Source organism: Gopherus evgoodei, chromosome 7 (assembly GCF_007399415.2).
Source record: "Gopherus evgoodei ecotype Sinaloan lineage chromosome 7, rGopEvg1_v1.p, whole genome shotgun sequence".
Taxonomy (NCBI): Eukaryota; Metazoa; Chordata; order Testudines; family Testudinidae; genus Gopherus; species Gopherus evgoodei.
The window spans coordinates 72,300,837-72,318,653 of record NC_044328.1 but is presented as its reverse complement, the minus strand read 5'-3'; the positions used below and the strand labels follow the sequence as shown (position 1 = coordinate 72,318,653).

At 45.9% G+C, this 17,817-nt stretch overlaps 1 protein-coding gene across 2 annotated transcripts in view; it reads right to left on the bottom strand.

The window, feature by feature from the left end:
* ALOX5 (arachidonate 5-lipoxygenase) overlaps positions 1-17,817 on the bottom strand; it is a 52,961-nt gene that overhangs the window by 18,614 nt on the left and 16,530 nt on the right. The window contains exons 1-3 of one of the 2 annotated variants that reach the window (XM_030570506.1): positions 17,175-17,266; positions 16,977-17,058; positions 9,288-9,410 (exon numbers count right to left, since the gene is read on the bottom strand). In XM_030570506.1, coding sequence (XP_030426366.1) covers positions 9,288-9,410; positions 16,977-16,984 — 131 coding nt within the window. In that variant the 5' untranslated portion in view covers positions 16,985-17,058; positions 17,175-17,266. Of the gene's footprint in view, positions 1-9,287; positions 9,411-16,976; positions 17,059-17,174; positions 17,267-17,817 lie in introns of those variants that run through there. The other variant, XM_030570505.1, reaches the window with a different exon arrangement.

Genomic DNA, 17,817 nt, shown 5'->3' with positions numbered 1-17,817 from the left:
CTCGTGGGAGAAAGCAAAAGACAGAACCACAAGTGACTGATGTCACTTCATGCACGGGAGGGGGCTTGGGTGCTGGGTGCAGAGAACCTGAATGGAGCAGACTGGCCTAGGGGTGCTTAGGAATTTTCTCACTGGTACTTTGGCAGCCCAAATCCACACCACACTGTTTAACCTGATCAACAGCAGATCTAGATGGCCTTGTAGCAAAAAAGCTCTCAGAACCAAGTATTATTAAAAACACTTGCCACTAGCAGCACTGGGGAAAGGCACTGGTGTTAGACCAACACTGGGACAGTTGTTAAAAACATTCCCTGTAGATGAGACACTATTTATCTAGCTATGTTAAGTATATTTATGGCCACCACCCCTATCACTGTAGAACCTGAGCACTCAACAACTCTTAATGGATTTATCCTCACAACTCCCCTTTGGGGCAGGCAGTGCCTTTATCCTCATTTAATACAGGGGGAAGTGAGGCCCAGAGCGACTAAGCCATAGCTCCTCAAAAGGACTTAGGTGCCTAATGCACACTGATTTAAATGGGACTTAGTATCCCAACTAAGTATCTTTGAAGATTCGGCCCTAAGTGACTTGCCCAAGGTCACAACACAGGAAGTCGGTGGCAGAGAACACACTTGAAGCCAGATCTTCCAAGTGCTAGGTCAGCCCCAACCACCTTGCCTGGAATTTCACTCAACCTGGTCTCCAGAAAACAAGCAGCACCAGCAGTCGCACTGCAAGTTTCTCCACAGTGCCCCATCAATAAGCCTCAGCCTTAGAGCAGGAAGGGAGGGAATTCAGTTCCTGTGCAAATTCAAGAGACACTCTGCGGTGTTTTCACCTTTCTCTGCAGCATGGGGCACGGTCACTTGCAGGTTTAAACTAGTGTAAATGGTGGATTCTCTGTAAGACCTTAAACCACAGACTTCAGTAATCCAGCCAGACGTTAGAGGTCTATTACAGGAGTGGGTGGATGTGGTTCTGTGGCCTGCGATGTGCAGAAGGTCAGACTAGATGATCACGATGGTCCCTTCTGGCCTGAAAATCTCTGAGCCTATGAGCTAAAGGACAGAAAGCTCCACCAGAATGTCTGGTCTGATCTGTATCAAGCCCAATGCGCCTTAGGTTAGACATTCACTAATGGGGGCACCCAAAATTCAAGGCCACTTTGGAACCCTGGTTGTCTGCAACCCCAATATACTGACTGGACAAACCCACCTCGCAATCTAAGAATGGAGCTAGAGTTCTTTCCATCATTGTAAAGTCTTCTCCTCACACCTGGGTTCTTACGAAGTTATACATGTCACTCCTAATGATGCCAACAGGAGTAACAAACTTGAATCCCAAGGCAGCGGGAGGTGAGTATATAACTCAGAGAATTGAATAGGAAATTATTGGTCTCTGCAGATTCAAAACTAACACAAGGATCCCAACTGCAGAAACAGTTATTTCCAGCTGCCTACTTACACTGATGTAACTTGCAATCATTGCGTAATGGATGGCAACCTCCTCTGCAATCCCTGGCTTTAGTCTAGAGCATGAGATTTCCATGCCCCTTTGCTCTGCTACAGGGAGAGACATGCATGCAGCCATGCCCAGCTATTTAAAAACCAGTTCACTGGAAAGGAAACCACAATGCTTCCTCTTTTTGAACAACTTCCCCCGCAGGAGCTCAGAACAAAACTCTTCTCTCCACTGGCAATCGGGCACTGCATAGGAGTGAGGTAGATGTGGCTGGGAATTGTTTGCAATATGGTATCTTCACATGCAGGTTGCCGGCCCAGCACAGCCATACACTCTGGGACTCTGGCACAGAGTTCAGGGTGAGCTTTGGGATTTGCCAGACATCCACACCATCTAGATTAGCCCCCCTGTGCTCCGAACACCGGCTTACACATGACTTTCCTCAGTAACCTCCTGAGATTGAGCTCAGTTTTAAATGTTCCAGGTGATGGCACTTACACCATTTCGCCTGGGAGACTATTCCATAGTTAGCACATTTTCCCTTGGCTTATGTTCACCTCATTCCTCCCAGTTATACTTTGTGCTTACAAACACCCTTCACTGCCTTTCTCAACAAAACAGATCCTCACCTGAATGCTAACTCTGCCATGAGTTTTCCAGTTCTGGGTCCCAGACACTTTCAGAGATAGGCATCTCAGTCCCACAGCACTGATTTTATTTCTTCCATAGTAAAACTGCTTCCCAATTTCCTTCCCTTGCATGTGTCTGATGCATCACATGGTTTCTGGAGAACAGCTGCCTTAAAGATTTAGGTTCCTAGGAAGTGGGGGTAATCCACTGGAGATGCTAGCTCTCCCTACTCTTCTAATTGCTCTGTGTAATTCTTTTCACTCTTATCAAGACATCTGGTAACATGCTGCAAATAGCACAGCTGGCTTTCACATGTGGCTGCTCTTACTATGTCACCAAAGGGCCCTGCAATGTAGCCCCTTGAGGTTGGGGAGCAGGCACCTTGCACTAGCATAGGTAGCATCTCCTTGTGAATATGTGCTTTAAAAGCTTGTAAATAACTTGTTCAGCAGTTAAGGGAACTGGCACAGATCCTAATAATAATAGAATAAGGAACACGTTCCTGGATCTGGGCTGGCTCTGTAACGCCTCTTTAAAGAATCCTCCTAAATGACTTTGTGGGCATGCACAGACAGTGTCTGGACTCAGGGAGTAGCCTCAGGAGCTTTCGCCAGTTTCTCTTGCATGGATCTCTTTCTGTGGGGTTGCCCACACTTTGTTCCAAGCTCATATTGGGACTGTATAACACTGAGTAGCCTGTTCTATGCCAGGCACTGCTCCCTGTAGAGCAAGCAAACATCACAATAGCATCCTTCCCGCTTGCTTCTCCAAGTGCCATAGTTACAAACACGCATGGAGTCTCCTCCCTGACTTCCCATGGGACTGGGAAGGTGAGCCACAGAGCTGACCTGGGCAAAATGTTTGCAAGTAACCCTGAAACCAGAAGATGCTTGCCTGGTTTCATCACAAACCAGGAACTCAGCCCTAGTTTGCTTGTAACTCTGCTAGAGATTGTTCCGAACCAGCCTCAGACTGCAAAACATGTCACCTCCCTGGCTCCAATGCCAAACCAGGGGCAGGCCAACTGTTTTCACTAAGTATCAGAGGGGTAGCCATGCTAGTCTGGATCTGTAAAAGTAGCAAAAAGAGTCCTGTGGCACTTATAGACTAACAGACGTTTTGGAGCATGAGCTTTCGTGGGTGAATACCCACTTCGTTGGATGCTTGTAGTGGAAATTTCCAGGGGCAGGTATATATATATGCAAGCAAGAAGCAGGCTAGAGATAACGAGGTTAGTTCAATGAGTGTGAAAACCAAGGGAGGAGAAACTGGTTTTGTAATTGGCAAGCCATTCACAGTCTTTGTTTAATCCTGAGCTGATGGTGTCAAATTTGCAGATGAACTGAAGCTCAGCAGTTTCTCTTTGAAGTCTGGTCCTGTAGTTTTTTTGCTGCAGGACGGCCACCTTAAGGTCTGCTATAGTGTGGCCAGGGAGGTTGAAGTGTTCTCCTACAGGTTTTTGTATATTGCCATTCCTAATATCTGATTTGTGTCCGTTTATCCTTTTCCGTAGCGACTGTCCAGTTTGGCCGATGTACATAGCAGAGGGGCATTGCTGGCATATGATGGCGTATATTACATTGGTGGACGTGCAGGTGAATGAACCGGTGATGGTGTGGCTGATCTGGTTAGGTCCTGTGATGGTGTCGCTGGTGTAGATATGTGGGCAGAGTTGGCATTGAGGTTTGTTGCATGGATTGGTTCCTGAGTTAGAGTTACTATGGTGTGGTGTGCAGTTACTGGTGAGAATATGTTTCAGGTTGGCAGGTTGCCTGTGGGCGAGGACTGGCCTGCCACCCAAGACCTGTGAAAGTGTGGGATCATTGTCCAGGATGGGTTGTAGGTCCCTGATGATGCGTTGGAGAGGTTTTACCTGGGGACTGTATGTGATGGCCAGTGGAGTCCTGTTGGTTTCTTTCTTGGGTTTGTCTTGCAGTAGGAGGCTTCTGGTACACGTCTGGCTCTATTGATCTGTTTCCTTATTTCCTCATGCAGGTATTGTAGTTTTGAGAATGCTTGGTGGAGATTTTGTAGGTGTTGGTCTCTGTCTGAGGGGTTAGAGCAGATGCGGTTGTACCTCAGTGCTTGGCTGTAGACAATGGATCGTGTGATGTGCCTGGGATGGAAGCTGGAGGCATGAAGGTAGGCACAGCAGTCGGTAGGTTTTCGGTATAGGGTGGTGGTAATGTGACCATCACTTATTTGCACAGTGGTGTCTAGGAAGTGGACCTCCCGTGTAGATTGGTCCAGGCTGAGGTTGATGGTGGGGTGGAAGCTGTTGAAATCGTGGTGGAATTTTTCCAGAGACTCCTTCCCATGGGTCCAGATGATGAAGATGTCATCAATGTAGCGTAGGTAGAGAAGGGGCGTGAGTGGACGAGAGCTGAGGAAGTGTTGTTCCTGGTCTGCCATAAAAATATTGGCATATTGTGGGGCCATGCAGGTGCCCATAGCTGTGCCACTGATCTGGAGATATATATTGTCATCAAATTTGAAATATTTGTGTGTGAGGATAAAGGCACAGAGCTCAGCAGCCAGTTGTGCTGTAGCATTATCAGGGATACTGTTCATGACAGCTTGTATTCCATCTGTGTGTGGGATGTTTGACAATAGCACCTCCTTTATCAGCATCTTTGATTATAATGTCAGGGAGGTTTCTGAGGTTGTGGATGGCATTGCGTTCTGCATAACTTAGGTTATGAGGCAAGCAATGTTGTTTTTCCACAATTTCTGCCTGTGCACGTCGGTGGAAGCATTCTATGTATAGGTCCAGACTGTTATTTCAACCCTCAGGAGGAATCCATGTGGCGTTTTTCTTCTTGTGCCATTGGTGGGAGGGTAACTGTGTATCGGTGGGCTGTTCAGTGTCATCCTGAAAGTATTCTTTGAGTCGGAGACGGCGAAAGTAGGCTTCCAGGTCGCCGCAGAATTGTATCATGTTAGTGGGGGTGGCAGGGCAGAAAGAGAGTCCCCAAGATAGGACAGACTTTTCTTCTGGGCTGAGTGTGCGGTTGGACAGATTGACGATAAAGGAGGTGCTGTTGTCATCATGGACAGATCTGACTACCAAAAGGAGGCCGCCAGACAACTCTCCAATACCGAATTCTACAGGCCACTTCCCTCAGATCCCACTGAGGAATACACTAAGAAACTGCACCATCTACTCAGGACATTCCCTACACTAACATCGGAACAAATCATCATACCTTTAGAGCCCCGACCAGGGTTATTCTATCTACTACCCAAGATCCACAAACCCGGAAATCCTGGACACCCCATCATCTCGGTCATTGGCACTCTCACTGAAGGACTGTCTGGAAATATGGGCTCTCTATGCCACCAGCTCTCCCAGCTATCTCTGTGACACCACTGATTTCCTGAGGAAACTACAATGCATTAATGACCTTCCAGAAAACACCATCCTAGCCACCATGGATGTAGAGGCTCTCTACACAAACATCCCACACACAGATGGAGAATTCCTCTAGCTGTCAGCAGTAACAGGTCCCTTCCCCTAACTTTGGACCGGGCAGTAGAGCAGAGTATTGCATACTGCTGCTCACGTTTCTGAGGACACAGAGAAAGCCAGTGGCAGATCTGAGCACAGAGTTTCTGGGGTGAATTTCTGATACCACTGAAGATCCCCACCCCCTTTCCTCTAACCACAGAACTCAGTCCCCCTCAAGAAAAGAATCCAGGAGTCCTGACTCCCAATACTCTGCTCTAACCACCAGAGAGTCTCTCTTAAGCAAAATATTCAGTCCCTAAGTGACTTCACTAAGTGAAAGTCCATGAAACTTGGGCTCCTAAGGACTGCACTTACAGGGATATTTAGGTGCCTGAACATGTTGTTTTGCACCTAGTGGGATTTATGTAAGCACCTAAATGGGTTAAGCACCTAAGTCCCATTGATTTCAAAGGGAGTTAGGTACTTCTAAAAATCCTACTAGGCTTAGGGGCCTTAGAAAATTTGACTCCAGGTTACTTAGGTGCTTTTGAAATGTTTACCCTGTGTCTTTAAAAAAATCACCTCCAAGATTTTCCAGTAGTACTGATCTACCATACTTTAGAATATTTTGGACACTAACACTGCATATTGTACATTCTTTCCTCCTTATGTCCTGGCAGTTTCAAACTGTATTTCTCTTCCCTTCTTGTCCTAAAGAGCTGAGCCACTTTGTTGTGCACTGCCCAGCTACTGCTGCATTCTACTCCAGAGGAGGCTGCATTTCAGTGGTGGGTGAAACGATTCTTGTATCTAGTTTGTAAACTGCGTTGGGATCCTGCAGACTGGCTGGTGCTATATAAATGTAAGATGATATTGTAAAGAGGCCATCTCCCCTCCTGCATGATGAAATAGTGGGATTTGAAGGTTGACAGAGCAGTTACTGATTCCACATCAGGCCTGCCTATGGTACCAAATGAGGAACTCAGAAACGGATACATTGCAAAACACCTTAAGACCTGAAGAAGAGCTCTGTGTGTGTTTGAAAGCTTGTTGCTCACCCCAACAGAAGTTGGTCTACTAACAGACATTACCTCACCCACCCTGTCTCTCTAAACACTTACGTCATTGACAATAAATTAAAGGATTGTTCTTTAGAAACCCAATAAATAGATAGAGAGAAATAATGCAACTAACAACTTGACAACCGCTTGCAGAATTATGCTCTACACAAACAGATCCATGTCTCTGGAAGTCAAATTCATTGACAAATTTTATGGAGAAAAGAAACTCAATAATCTGTTCGGTATTTACAGTCTGTTGGCAACAACTGCAGACTTCAGTTACATTTCTGCTTTTAGAAAGACAAAGCCTATCAAAGCAAAGGTTAAGAGGCGATTTGATCACAGCCTCTAAGTACCTCCATGGGAAATATTTGCGATAAGAGGACTCTAATCTAGCAGGCAAAGGCATAGCCAGAAGTTACAGGCTCACACAAGAGCACAGGAATCCTCTGGCCTGTGTTATACAGGAGGTCAGACTATGATCTCTAGGGTCTCCCTTCTGTCCTTACCAATCAAGGAATCTATGAAACAGTTAGAGCTTTTGGTATCTATAAATCATACAACTTTCCTTCCCTTTTTCCCTTACCAAGGAGTTGCGCCCCTCCCCCCCTTTGTCATTAATAAGAATATGGGGGCACTGGATTAAGAATAAAGGAAATGCTGTCTCAAAAAAACCCCTCTCTTGTGTTGAGGGATTTTCAAAGGGGACTAAGGAAGTCAGGCACCCAAATCTGGGCACCTAATTCCCTTAAGCATCTTTGAAAATCCCAAACATATTCTTTGTAAGAATTCACAGGGCCTGGGCCCAGGCCTGCAGGTCACTGCTGCATCTACAACCCCTCTCTCCCCTGCACCCCAATGGCTCATCCAATTGGAGAACTGGTATTAAGGCCCTAAGCACCACTAAAGGTACCACCACCGGGACCTGATTTGTCCAGATACAGTATTTAAGACAGAAGAGACATAAGGAGTTCTCTGCACAACAGCGTGGATCCCAGCCTGCTGCTGCTACAGACCCTGCCATACGCTATTCTATGCTACCTGACCTGACCTGCTCCTGGTTTCTGTCCTTTCCTGATCCCTGCGCCTTGTCTCCAACTCCGGCTCCAATCCTTGGCTTGACTCTGACTCCGACTCCAGCTTTGACTCTTGGTTTGATTCCTACTCCATCCAGTCAAGTTGACCATCCAATTCCCGGTTGTGACATTCCTCAAATAGTCTCACTGAAACTAATGGGACTATGTGACCAGTAACGTACTATGCACAGTGAGTAGGGGTATCAAAATCTGGCCCTTAAGCAGAATAGGTATTTATTAACTGTGAGCATCAGTCAAAGGGGAAACACTGGACTATGATCTGTAACATCAACTTAATCACATGCTGGAACACCCAGATGTCTCTCCTGCTGTCATGACCAAGCCATAAGAGGGGGTGCATTAGTCAGCTATTCGTTCATGCCTTGAGTACACTGGGTAGCATAAGATGGAAGGCTAGGTGCCTGCAGCTGCTGGAGAAGGGTCCCAATAGCCTGTTTGTGCACACCTTGGAGGGGTCATTGCTATATAGAGTTCAGCTCCTTCTCTTCAAGGGCCATATTTGCATTTCAAAAAAAGTTTTAAAACACTCAGTGTCCATCCATTATGAAAAATCCTTCCTAGAAGAAGGAAAAGTAGGAGGGAGAAGAAAAAGAGAAATGCCACTGTGGGACCAGGTGTGGCTGAGGGGGATGGATGCTCTCTCTCGTGCCCACCCTCCAATTTAACCGTAGAATTCTATGTAACGCGATGTGCAAAGACATTTTCCTCGTTTTGATAGTGAAGGCCAAACACGCATTGCTGTGAGTTGGGGCATGGCTGTGACATCATAAAGAAGGCCCATGAGATCAAGGCTTGGGACAATCCAGGTGCTCAGCTGGACTCTGGGAAATAATAGTCCTTAGTTTGGATCAGGTCATGTTGGCTGACATTAATGATGTTTGGTTCATCTGACGGGCAACAGCACTGCTTTTAAAATAGCATTTTAAAAAAGTAAGATACCAAATGATTAATAGAATGAGATGGAACAATACAGCGGCTTGTCTAGTCCAACCCCTGGTGGATAGGACAGGCTTATTCTCAGTGAGGGTTGTCCATCAGCTGGTGACTGTCTCATTCTCCCTGTACTAAGAGTTCCACGGGATCTTTAATGCTGATGAATGGTCATGACCACATTTCATGAGTGATGTGAGAGATGCAGGCATTGGTGGGTTGGCTGGACATTTCACTAACTCACATGCACGTTTAATTGTGAGTTATCCCACCAAAAGGTATTGTACACTGCATGCCCAGTCTTTGCTTAGCAGACATTCTCTGTACCTTGGTTTGTCACTAATGTCTCTTTTGTTCCCCTGTGACCCTCAAAGCATGATTTAGTGAAGTGCCTGAAACTTTTCCAGCTCAAAGCTCCAAATGTTTCAAATTTTGAAATAAAAAAAAAAAGAAATTTGGAGGGAAGGTGTGCAGTATCTTCCTCATTTATTGACCAACCACAAAACCACTTCCAAATTTTCAAACTTCAATATCCCAATGAAATTTCTAGTTTTTAAATTTAAAAGAAGGGAAACATCTTTAACAAAATACAATTTCATGCATGTCCCCCACCCCTAGCTTTTCTGATCAGAAATTCTGAGCCCCAGAAACACATACGCTTTGGAGTAGTTCAGAATGAAATCGACTCCTTTCTCACTGTCAAACTGGATGTCGCGAGGCAAGTCACTGTGACAATTCGCATCAATGCTTAAAGGAAAACCAGGATGCCATTCCTTCCATCTGAGAAAGGGAAGAGGGAAAAAAAGAAAAGGAGTGGTGTCAACCATGTAAACAGCACAGTATAGTATCTTTAATGTCATTGTTATAAATTATTTGTATTACTATAAGAATAACAGAGATACTATGCTGGGTCAGATGATGGTCCATCCTGCCCAGTATCCTGTCTCCAACACTAGCCAGCACCAGCACTTTAGGGGAATTGCACAGAACAGGGCAATCATGGAATGATCCATCTCTGTCTTCTCCTCCCAGCTTCTGGTATTCAGGGCTTTATGGTCACCTAGAGCATGGGGTTGGCTAATAGCCATTGATAGACCTACTCTCCAAGAACTAATCCAGTTCCACCCACTTACACTTTTGGCCACCACAACTTCATATCACCTCCATGTTGGTGCACATATTGGTGGGGGTGGGGCTGAGGGGTTCAGAGTGTGTGAGGGTGAGGGCTCCAGCTGTGGGTGTGGGCTCTGGGATGGAGTCAGCGATGAGGGGCTCTGGGGTGTGGCAGAGGGTTGGGGGGGTGAGGGCTCCGGCTGGGGGCGTGGGCTCTGGGGTGGGGCCGGAGATGAGGAGTTTTGGGTGAAGGCTTCCCCGGGGCTACAGTGGGTTGAGAGGACTCCTCCATCTCTCTCTCCCCACAGCAGCACTGGGGTTGGGGGAGGGGGAAGCGCCTCTCCCCCCTGTGGCAACTCCGGGGCTGGTGCCATGGGATAAGCACCTCTCCCCCAGCCACGACAGGTCCAAGGCTGGAGGAGAGCATCTCTCCCTGCCTCTCCCCGATGTGGCAGCTCCGGGGTTGGGGACACAGGCGAGGCACCTCTTCCCTGACTGTGGCAGGTCCGGGCTGGGGCTGGGTTGGGGCCGGCGTGCCTCTCCCCGAGTGCAGTAGGTCTGGGGCTGGGATGGGCTGGATCCACAGGATAGGTGCTTCTCCTAAGTCTCCCTCTCCCCACTGTGGCAATTCCGGGCAGGGCCGGCTCCAGGGATTTTGCCACCACAAGCATGGCAGGCAGGCTGCCTCCAACGGTTTGCCTGTGGAGGGGTTGCTGGTCCCGCAACTTCGGCGGACCTCCCGCAGGCAATCCTGCGGGAGGTCTGCCGAAGCTGCGGGACCAACGGACCCTCCGCAGGCATGTCTGAAGGAGGTCCACCGAAGCCGCGGGACCAGCGGACCCTCAGCAGGAAAGCCGCAGGAGGCAGCCTGCCTGCTGCCCTCATGGCGCCGGCAGAGCGCCCCCCGTGGCTTGCCGCCCCAAGCACGTGCTTGGTGTGCTGAGGCCTGGAGCCACCCCTGATTCTGGAGCTGGGGGAGAGGCATCTCTCCCCACTACAGCCCTGAGCAACTGTGCGGTGCTTAACAGGCTGCTGTGCAGCTGCGCGGCTTAGAAGGCACTTAGGGTCAGATCTAATTTATACCCCATCATTGTATATGTACAGTTGGAATGATTTTTTCCGCTGTGCGTTACTTTGCACTTATCATCACTGAATTTCATCTGCCCTTTTGTTACCCAGTCACCCAGTTTGGTGAGATCCCCTCTGATTCCCCCCGAGTCTGCTTTGGACTTAACTATTTTGAATAATTTTGTGTCATCTGCAAACTTTACCACTTCACTTTTCATCTCCTTTTCCCTTAATGAATATGTTGAATAACATAGGTCCTGATACAGATCTATGGGGGACCCTGCTACTTACCTCTCTCCATTCTGAAAACTGACTATTTATCCCTACCATTTTTTCCCTGTCTTTTAACCAGTTAATAATCTCTGAGAGGACCTCCCATCTTATCCTATGACTACTTACTTTCCTTAAGAGTCTTTGGTGAGGGACCTTGTCAAAGGCTTTCTGAAAATCTAAGTACACTAGATCCACTGGATCACCCTCGCCCACATACTTGTTCACTTCCTCAAAGAATTCTAATAGATTGGTGAGGGATGATTTCCCTTTGCAAAAGGCATGTTGACTCTTCCCCAACATATTACATTCATCTATGTGTCTGATCATTCTATTCTTTACTACAGTTTCAACCAGTTTGCCTGGTACTGAAGTCAGGCTTACTGGCCTGTAATTGCCAGGCTCACCTCTGGAGCCTTTTTAAAAAATTGGCATCACATTAGCTATTCTCCAGTCATCTGGTACAGAAGCTGATTTAAATGATAAGTTCCATACCACAGTTAGTAGTTCTGCAATTTCATAATTGAGTTTCTTCAGAACTTTTGGGGGAATACCATCTGGTCCTGGTGACTGATTACTGTTTAGTTTATTAATGTGTTCCAAAACCTCTTCTATTGACATATCGATTTGGGACAGTTCCTCAGATCTGTCACTCCAAAAGAATAGCTCTGATGTGGTTATATTCCCCACATCCTCTGCAGTGAAGACCGATGCAAAGAATTCATTTAGCTCCTCTGCAATGCCCTTGTCTTCCTGAGTGCTCCCTTAACCATTTTGTAGTCCAGTGGCCCTGCTGACTGTTTGGGACGCTTCTGGCTTCAATTTTACTCTGAGGTTTTTCATCTTTAGCAAGTTGCTTCTCAAATTCTTTCTTGGCCTGGCTTATTACACTTGTACATTTTACTTGACAGAGTTTGTGCTCTTTCCTATTTTCCCCATTAGGATTTGAGTTCCAAATTTTAAAGGATGCCTTTTTGCCTCCATTACTCTTCTGCTTAGCCATGGTGGCATTTTTCGGTCCTCCTATGGTCTTTTTTTTTATTTGGGGTATATATATAGTCTGAGACTCTATTATGGTGTTTTTAAGTAGTCTCCAGGCAGCTTGTAGGTATTTTACCCTTGTCACTGCTCTTTTTAATTTCTATCTAATCAACATCCTCATTTTTGTGTAGCTCCCCTTTGTGAAGTTAACTGTTACTGTGGGGAGTGTTTTGGTATTTCTTTCCCTCCCCCCCCCACCCCCGAGGAAGTTAAATTTAATTACATTATAGTCGCTATTACCAACAGGTTCAGCTATATTCACATATTGGAAGAGATCCAGTAAGCCATTTAGGACTAAATCAAGAATTGCTTCTCCCCTTGTGGGTTCCAGGACTAGCAGCTCCAAGAAGCAGTAATTAATGGTGATCTGATTCTCCACAGCTTTGCACCTTGTGTAGTCATTGACCTCTATGTGCAGTGGGCGCCAAAGGCTATGAAATGAGTAGTGTGTTTACACCACTTTGCACAAGTGTAAATGGTCATGCCTGGCAATGGAGAATCAGACCTACAGTGTGTGTGTGTAAATAAAGCACGCTGGGTTCCTTCAGAATGGAAGGCATTGTTATAAATATGTCATTATCAGTATCCCTGAGGAGTCTGCTGGAAATATCATTCACGGCACTGAGGCATATGGTTCACAGCAGTGAGCAATGCAACTAGAGAGAATGTTGTTGGCTGTTTTGGGCAGGGCCTATCTTTTCTGTGCTTGTACAGTGCCTAGCACAATGGATCCTGGTCCTTGACTAGAGCTCCTAGGCATTATAGTCTAAATGCATGGATGAGATGATGGCGTAGGGAGGAGGGATTTAGGTTCATTAGGAACTGCAGAAACTTTTCGGGCGGGAGCAGCTTATGCAGGAGGGATGGGCTCTACCTTAACCAAAACGGAATCAGACTGCTGGCATGTAGAATTAAAAGGTTGTGGAAAATTTTTAAAGAAGGGTTGGGTGAAAGCCAACAGATGTGGAAGACCCTTTCCCCTTTCCAGTGGTTAAAGACAGAGCTGATTGGACTCAGCTGAGATCCTTGTTTCTGTTCAGTGATTATTAGAACTGAAATCACTGATGAGAATGTTTTGGAGCTAAGAATCAGGCCCATAACGTATATATAGGGCCACAACCCAGAAGGCACTGAAATGCCCTTTGACTTTACTAGGAGGTGCATTTGCTTAGCACCTCTTAAGATTTGGTTAATAAGATATGGATATGCAATATAACATAAAGGACTCACTCACCCCACCCTCTCATACAGCCAGCAATGTGATGAAACAGGCCAGTGCACAGCAATACACCACTATTTTATTAATAATAGAAACACACACTACAGATAAGGAAACAGATGGAAAGGTGACATGCCTCAGAACTAGGATAAGTTCTTAGAAGTCCCTGCTGTCTCATCCCATGCTCAGCCCACTAGACCACATTCCGCCTCTAGGCTGGAAATAAATAGTCCTGTATCCAGCTAGACCTGCAGAAGTCATTTAGTGGGATGTACATTTGGCTGGCATGCCTCACTCTTATGCAGAAAAAGGGTCATAAAGTTTCTAACAGCTTAAAATGCTCAGGCTAAGATTGGTCTTTTCCAAAAGGCAACACTACAGAGACACAGAACCCCCTTAGCAGCTTAGAAGAAAACTAACGCTACCTAAAGGAAGCACAATGCTGTGGTACTTTCTATTATACTAATGTTCTTACACTGTGCCCATTTTGTTGGAATTTGAGTGGGAAATTTTTATTTCAAACCAAAGGAAGGTGGTTTACAAAGAAGGAAGAACTTTAGAAAGCCTGTCAGATTGCCAGTCCCATGCAGATTGCATTGTTTGTTTTCTGTCCTGATAGAGCTGCCATTTCTACCTCTGAACCTTAAACAGCCATTACCCCTGAATTCCAAATGGCTTTATTTGCATTCCCTTTTGTGCATGTAAAGCTGGTCTTGTCTAGAAAATTTCCTCGGGAATTGTCCCGGTAGCTGCTTTTCTATTCTGTTTCCCATCATTTCGAAGGAAGTCTCTGTCTCATTACAGACCAGTCAGCTTAATGTCTGTATCCAGAAAGATAATGGAGCAAATAATTAAGCAATCAATTTGAAAACATCTAGAAAATAATAAGGTGATAAGTAACAGTCAGCATGGATCTGTCAAGAACAAATCACATCAAACCAACCTGATAGCTTTCTCTGACAGGGTAACAACCTTTGTGGATAAGGGAGAAGCGGTAGATGTGGTATATCTTGACTTTAGTAAAGTTTTGATATTGTCTCGCATGACCTTCTCATAAACAAAGTAGGGAAATACACCTAGATGGAGCTACTGTAAAGTGGGTGCATAACTGGTTGGAAAACAGTTCCTAGAGAGTAATTATCAGTGGTTCACAGTCAAGCTGGAAGGGTATAATGAGTAGGGTCCTGCAGAGATCAGTTCTGGGTCCGGTTCTGTTCAATATCTTTATCAATGATTTAGATAATGGCATAGAGAGTTCACTCATAAAGTTTGCGGAGGATACCAAATTGGGATGGGTTGCAAGTGCTTTGGAGGACAGGATTAAAATTCAATCTGATCTGGACAAACTCCACTTAGGAAGGAACAATCAGTTGCACACATATAAAATGGGTAATGACTGCCTAGAAAGAAGTACAGACACTCCTCAACTTACGCAAGTGTTCTGTTCCGGAATGCCTTGCATAACTTGAATTTTGTGTAAGTCGGGAATGTATCTCTGACAATTATACAACCCCCCCCCAAAAAACCAACCAACCAAAAGTTTCTAGCTTATGGAATGTACGGAACTTTTTCGGTAAGTATGGATTTGCGTACCCAGGGAGCGTCTGTACTGCAGAAAGGGATCTGGAGGTTGTAGTGGACCACAAGCTAAATATGAGTCAACAGTGTAACACTGTTGCAAAACAAAGAAACATCATTCTGGGATGTATTAGCAGGAGTGTTGTAAGCAAGACATGAGAAGTAATTCTTCCGCTCTACTCCACACTGATTAGGCCTCAACTGGAGTACTGTGCCCAGTTCTGGGTGCCACATTTCAGTAAAGATGTGAACAAATTGGAGAAAATCCAGAGAAGAGCAAAAAAAAAATGACTAAAGGTCTAGAAAGCATGATCTATGAGGGAAGATTGAAAAAACTGGATTTGTTTAGTCTAAAAAAGAGAAGACTGAGAGGGGACATGATAACAGTTTCAAGTACATAAAAGGTTGTTGTCAGGAGGAGGGAGAAAAATTGTTCTTCTTAACCTCTGAGGATAGGACAAGAAGCAACGGGCTTAAATTGCAGCAAGGGTGGTTTAGGTTGGACATTAGGAAAAACTGGCTAACTGTCAGTGGTTAAGCACTGGAATAAACTGCCTCCATGAATTCAGCCTCGGTGAAATGTGTCATCTAGACAATATGGGTGAGTGAAGGGTTTTGTCTGCTCACAGAACTGGTATGGTATTTGCAGCATCTGGGCAAGCCTGACTGCACCGTCCTTCCAGCCTGCTTTAACCCTGACCTGCAGAGACCTGCTCCAGGAGCCAGAAGGACGTTTTGTCTCCATCCAGTGCTCGGCCACTCTGCAGAAGCTGCCAGCTTATAACCCTTCTCCCCAGAGGAGTCAGCAGCAACAAGGGCCAGGTTCAATAGCTAGAGGTTCCTCTCAACAATGCAAAACAGAACTGGCTTGAGCCCCCACCCTGTAATCCATTAAAACAACACACCATCCCTGGGCACTACTAAGAAGCAAGACTTCCCCACTCACAAGCACGGAGCCTGTTATAGCAAAAGAAAACTTCAATTAAAAGAGGAACTGAGACCAGCATCAATCTGGGAAAACACCACAACCACCATTCAAAAGCACATAACCATAAGCAAACATCCACCCTACAGTAAGTTGTGCACAATCCTTTGCCTCAGTTTCCCCACCTTGCATTGTGAAAGTCCAATGAACGAATGTTCCTTTAACATGCCACTCCCCTTTCCGTCTGCTGCTCCCCACTCTCAGCTGATTGGCTTTGGTCAGTGACAATCCAGAGTTCAGAGATGTATTTACATGGATTCATCTCCCACCCCTGGAAGGAGTGGGGCATTGAGCAATGCTTCCACTGCTACTGTTATCTGTGCTGCCGCTCACTACTGCTGCTATTATCTCTGCTACCGCTGGCCACTTGCTGCGACTGTCCTCTCTGTCACTCATACCACTGCTGCTGTTCACTGCTCATCACCACTTCTGAAATGCCATGATCTCAGGTTCCACCCTTTAGCTCAGCTCTTTGCCCCTTCATTGTCTTTCACTGCAACACTGTCCCCATGCCAGTTCTACAGCTTAGCCCCAAAACATGCTCATCACTGAGTTCAGTTCTAATAATCACTGAACAGAAACAAAGATCTCAGCTGAGTCCAGTCAGCTCTGTCTTTAATCACTGGAAAGGGGAGTAGAATCAAATATCTAGGACTCTTTTAGGCAAGAAACAAAAACACCTATCATCCTCCTTACCTTGGCTCTCATTGGGATTTGGCATCCCTACCTCCCAATTAGGTTTGGGTTAGGGTGACCCCCTCAATCAGGACAGGTTAAGTACAGTTATTCTGTCCTTTATTCATACAATAAAGGTAACAACATTTCATTACTCCAGACCAGCCAAAACCGATCACTTGGGCAAAGAAACTCTGTTTGTGGAACACCTATGCAGAGTAGGCATGTCCATGAAAATACAGACTGCTCCTGAACTCTTTCCCCTCTATTCACCACTAGCTCATTCAGATCCTGTTTACAAACAGGTGCTAGTCACCAGACACTCACCTGCTAGGCACAGAACTAGGCCTCCCTGGGCAGTTGACATCACAAAGCAGGACGGTTAAAGGAAACTCACCGATACATTTTTTGCCGTTCTTCAAGTTCTTTGCGTCTGTGCTGCTTGAGGATCTGAGTCTTGTCATCTCGGTGCAGCTTTGCTGTGAAAAAATGAAGAAACAGTGCTATGAGGTTTCTTTTCTGTTCACTGTCTAATCCTCCAGCTGGGTAATGGAACATAAGGATTCGGTGTCTGTCATTATCTGAGTTCTCTTACTATGTGTTGTAGCAAATCAGTTGCAGTTCTCCCTTGTACCTTGGGCAGACAGTTTTCCCCCCGCCCAATGAAATACAATGGGTCTGAACAGCAAAAGGGTTGTTTTCATCCTCAGAATTGCTGCCCTGCAGCCATGGATAGTGTCTCTAAGAATAACTTTTACACATCAGACTACAGTGGAATATTCATCTGCTGTGCTAGGCAGACAGGCCCACTCTGTACAGGAAGGAGGCTGGTTAAGGCTGAAGAGTGACAAGCAACTGAGGAAGAACCAGTGAGGAGAGTATGAGGCAGAGATTGCAATGCAGGCCCCAGTAAGAGTTGAACCTGGGATCCCTGGATTCTGAGACCACCACTTTAACCCAAGTCCCCTCAGTACAGGGAGGAGGTTGATTAAGGTTGAGGAGCGACAAATGATCAGGGAAGATACAGCCTTGTTAAATCTTCTCTGCTGAAGGATGCTGACTCTTGTAAATATCTTGACATCCCTCTCCTAGGTTCAGACTCTCTGTTCTTACACTGCAAGAACAAGTGTTTCTTCCATGCCAAGTTCCATGCTGGTAGCTTCGGGATCAGAAGAAAGAGAGAGGCTTTCCAAAACTGATGGCTTGATGGTCTGAACATGTGGCCCTGATGTTACTGA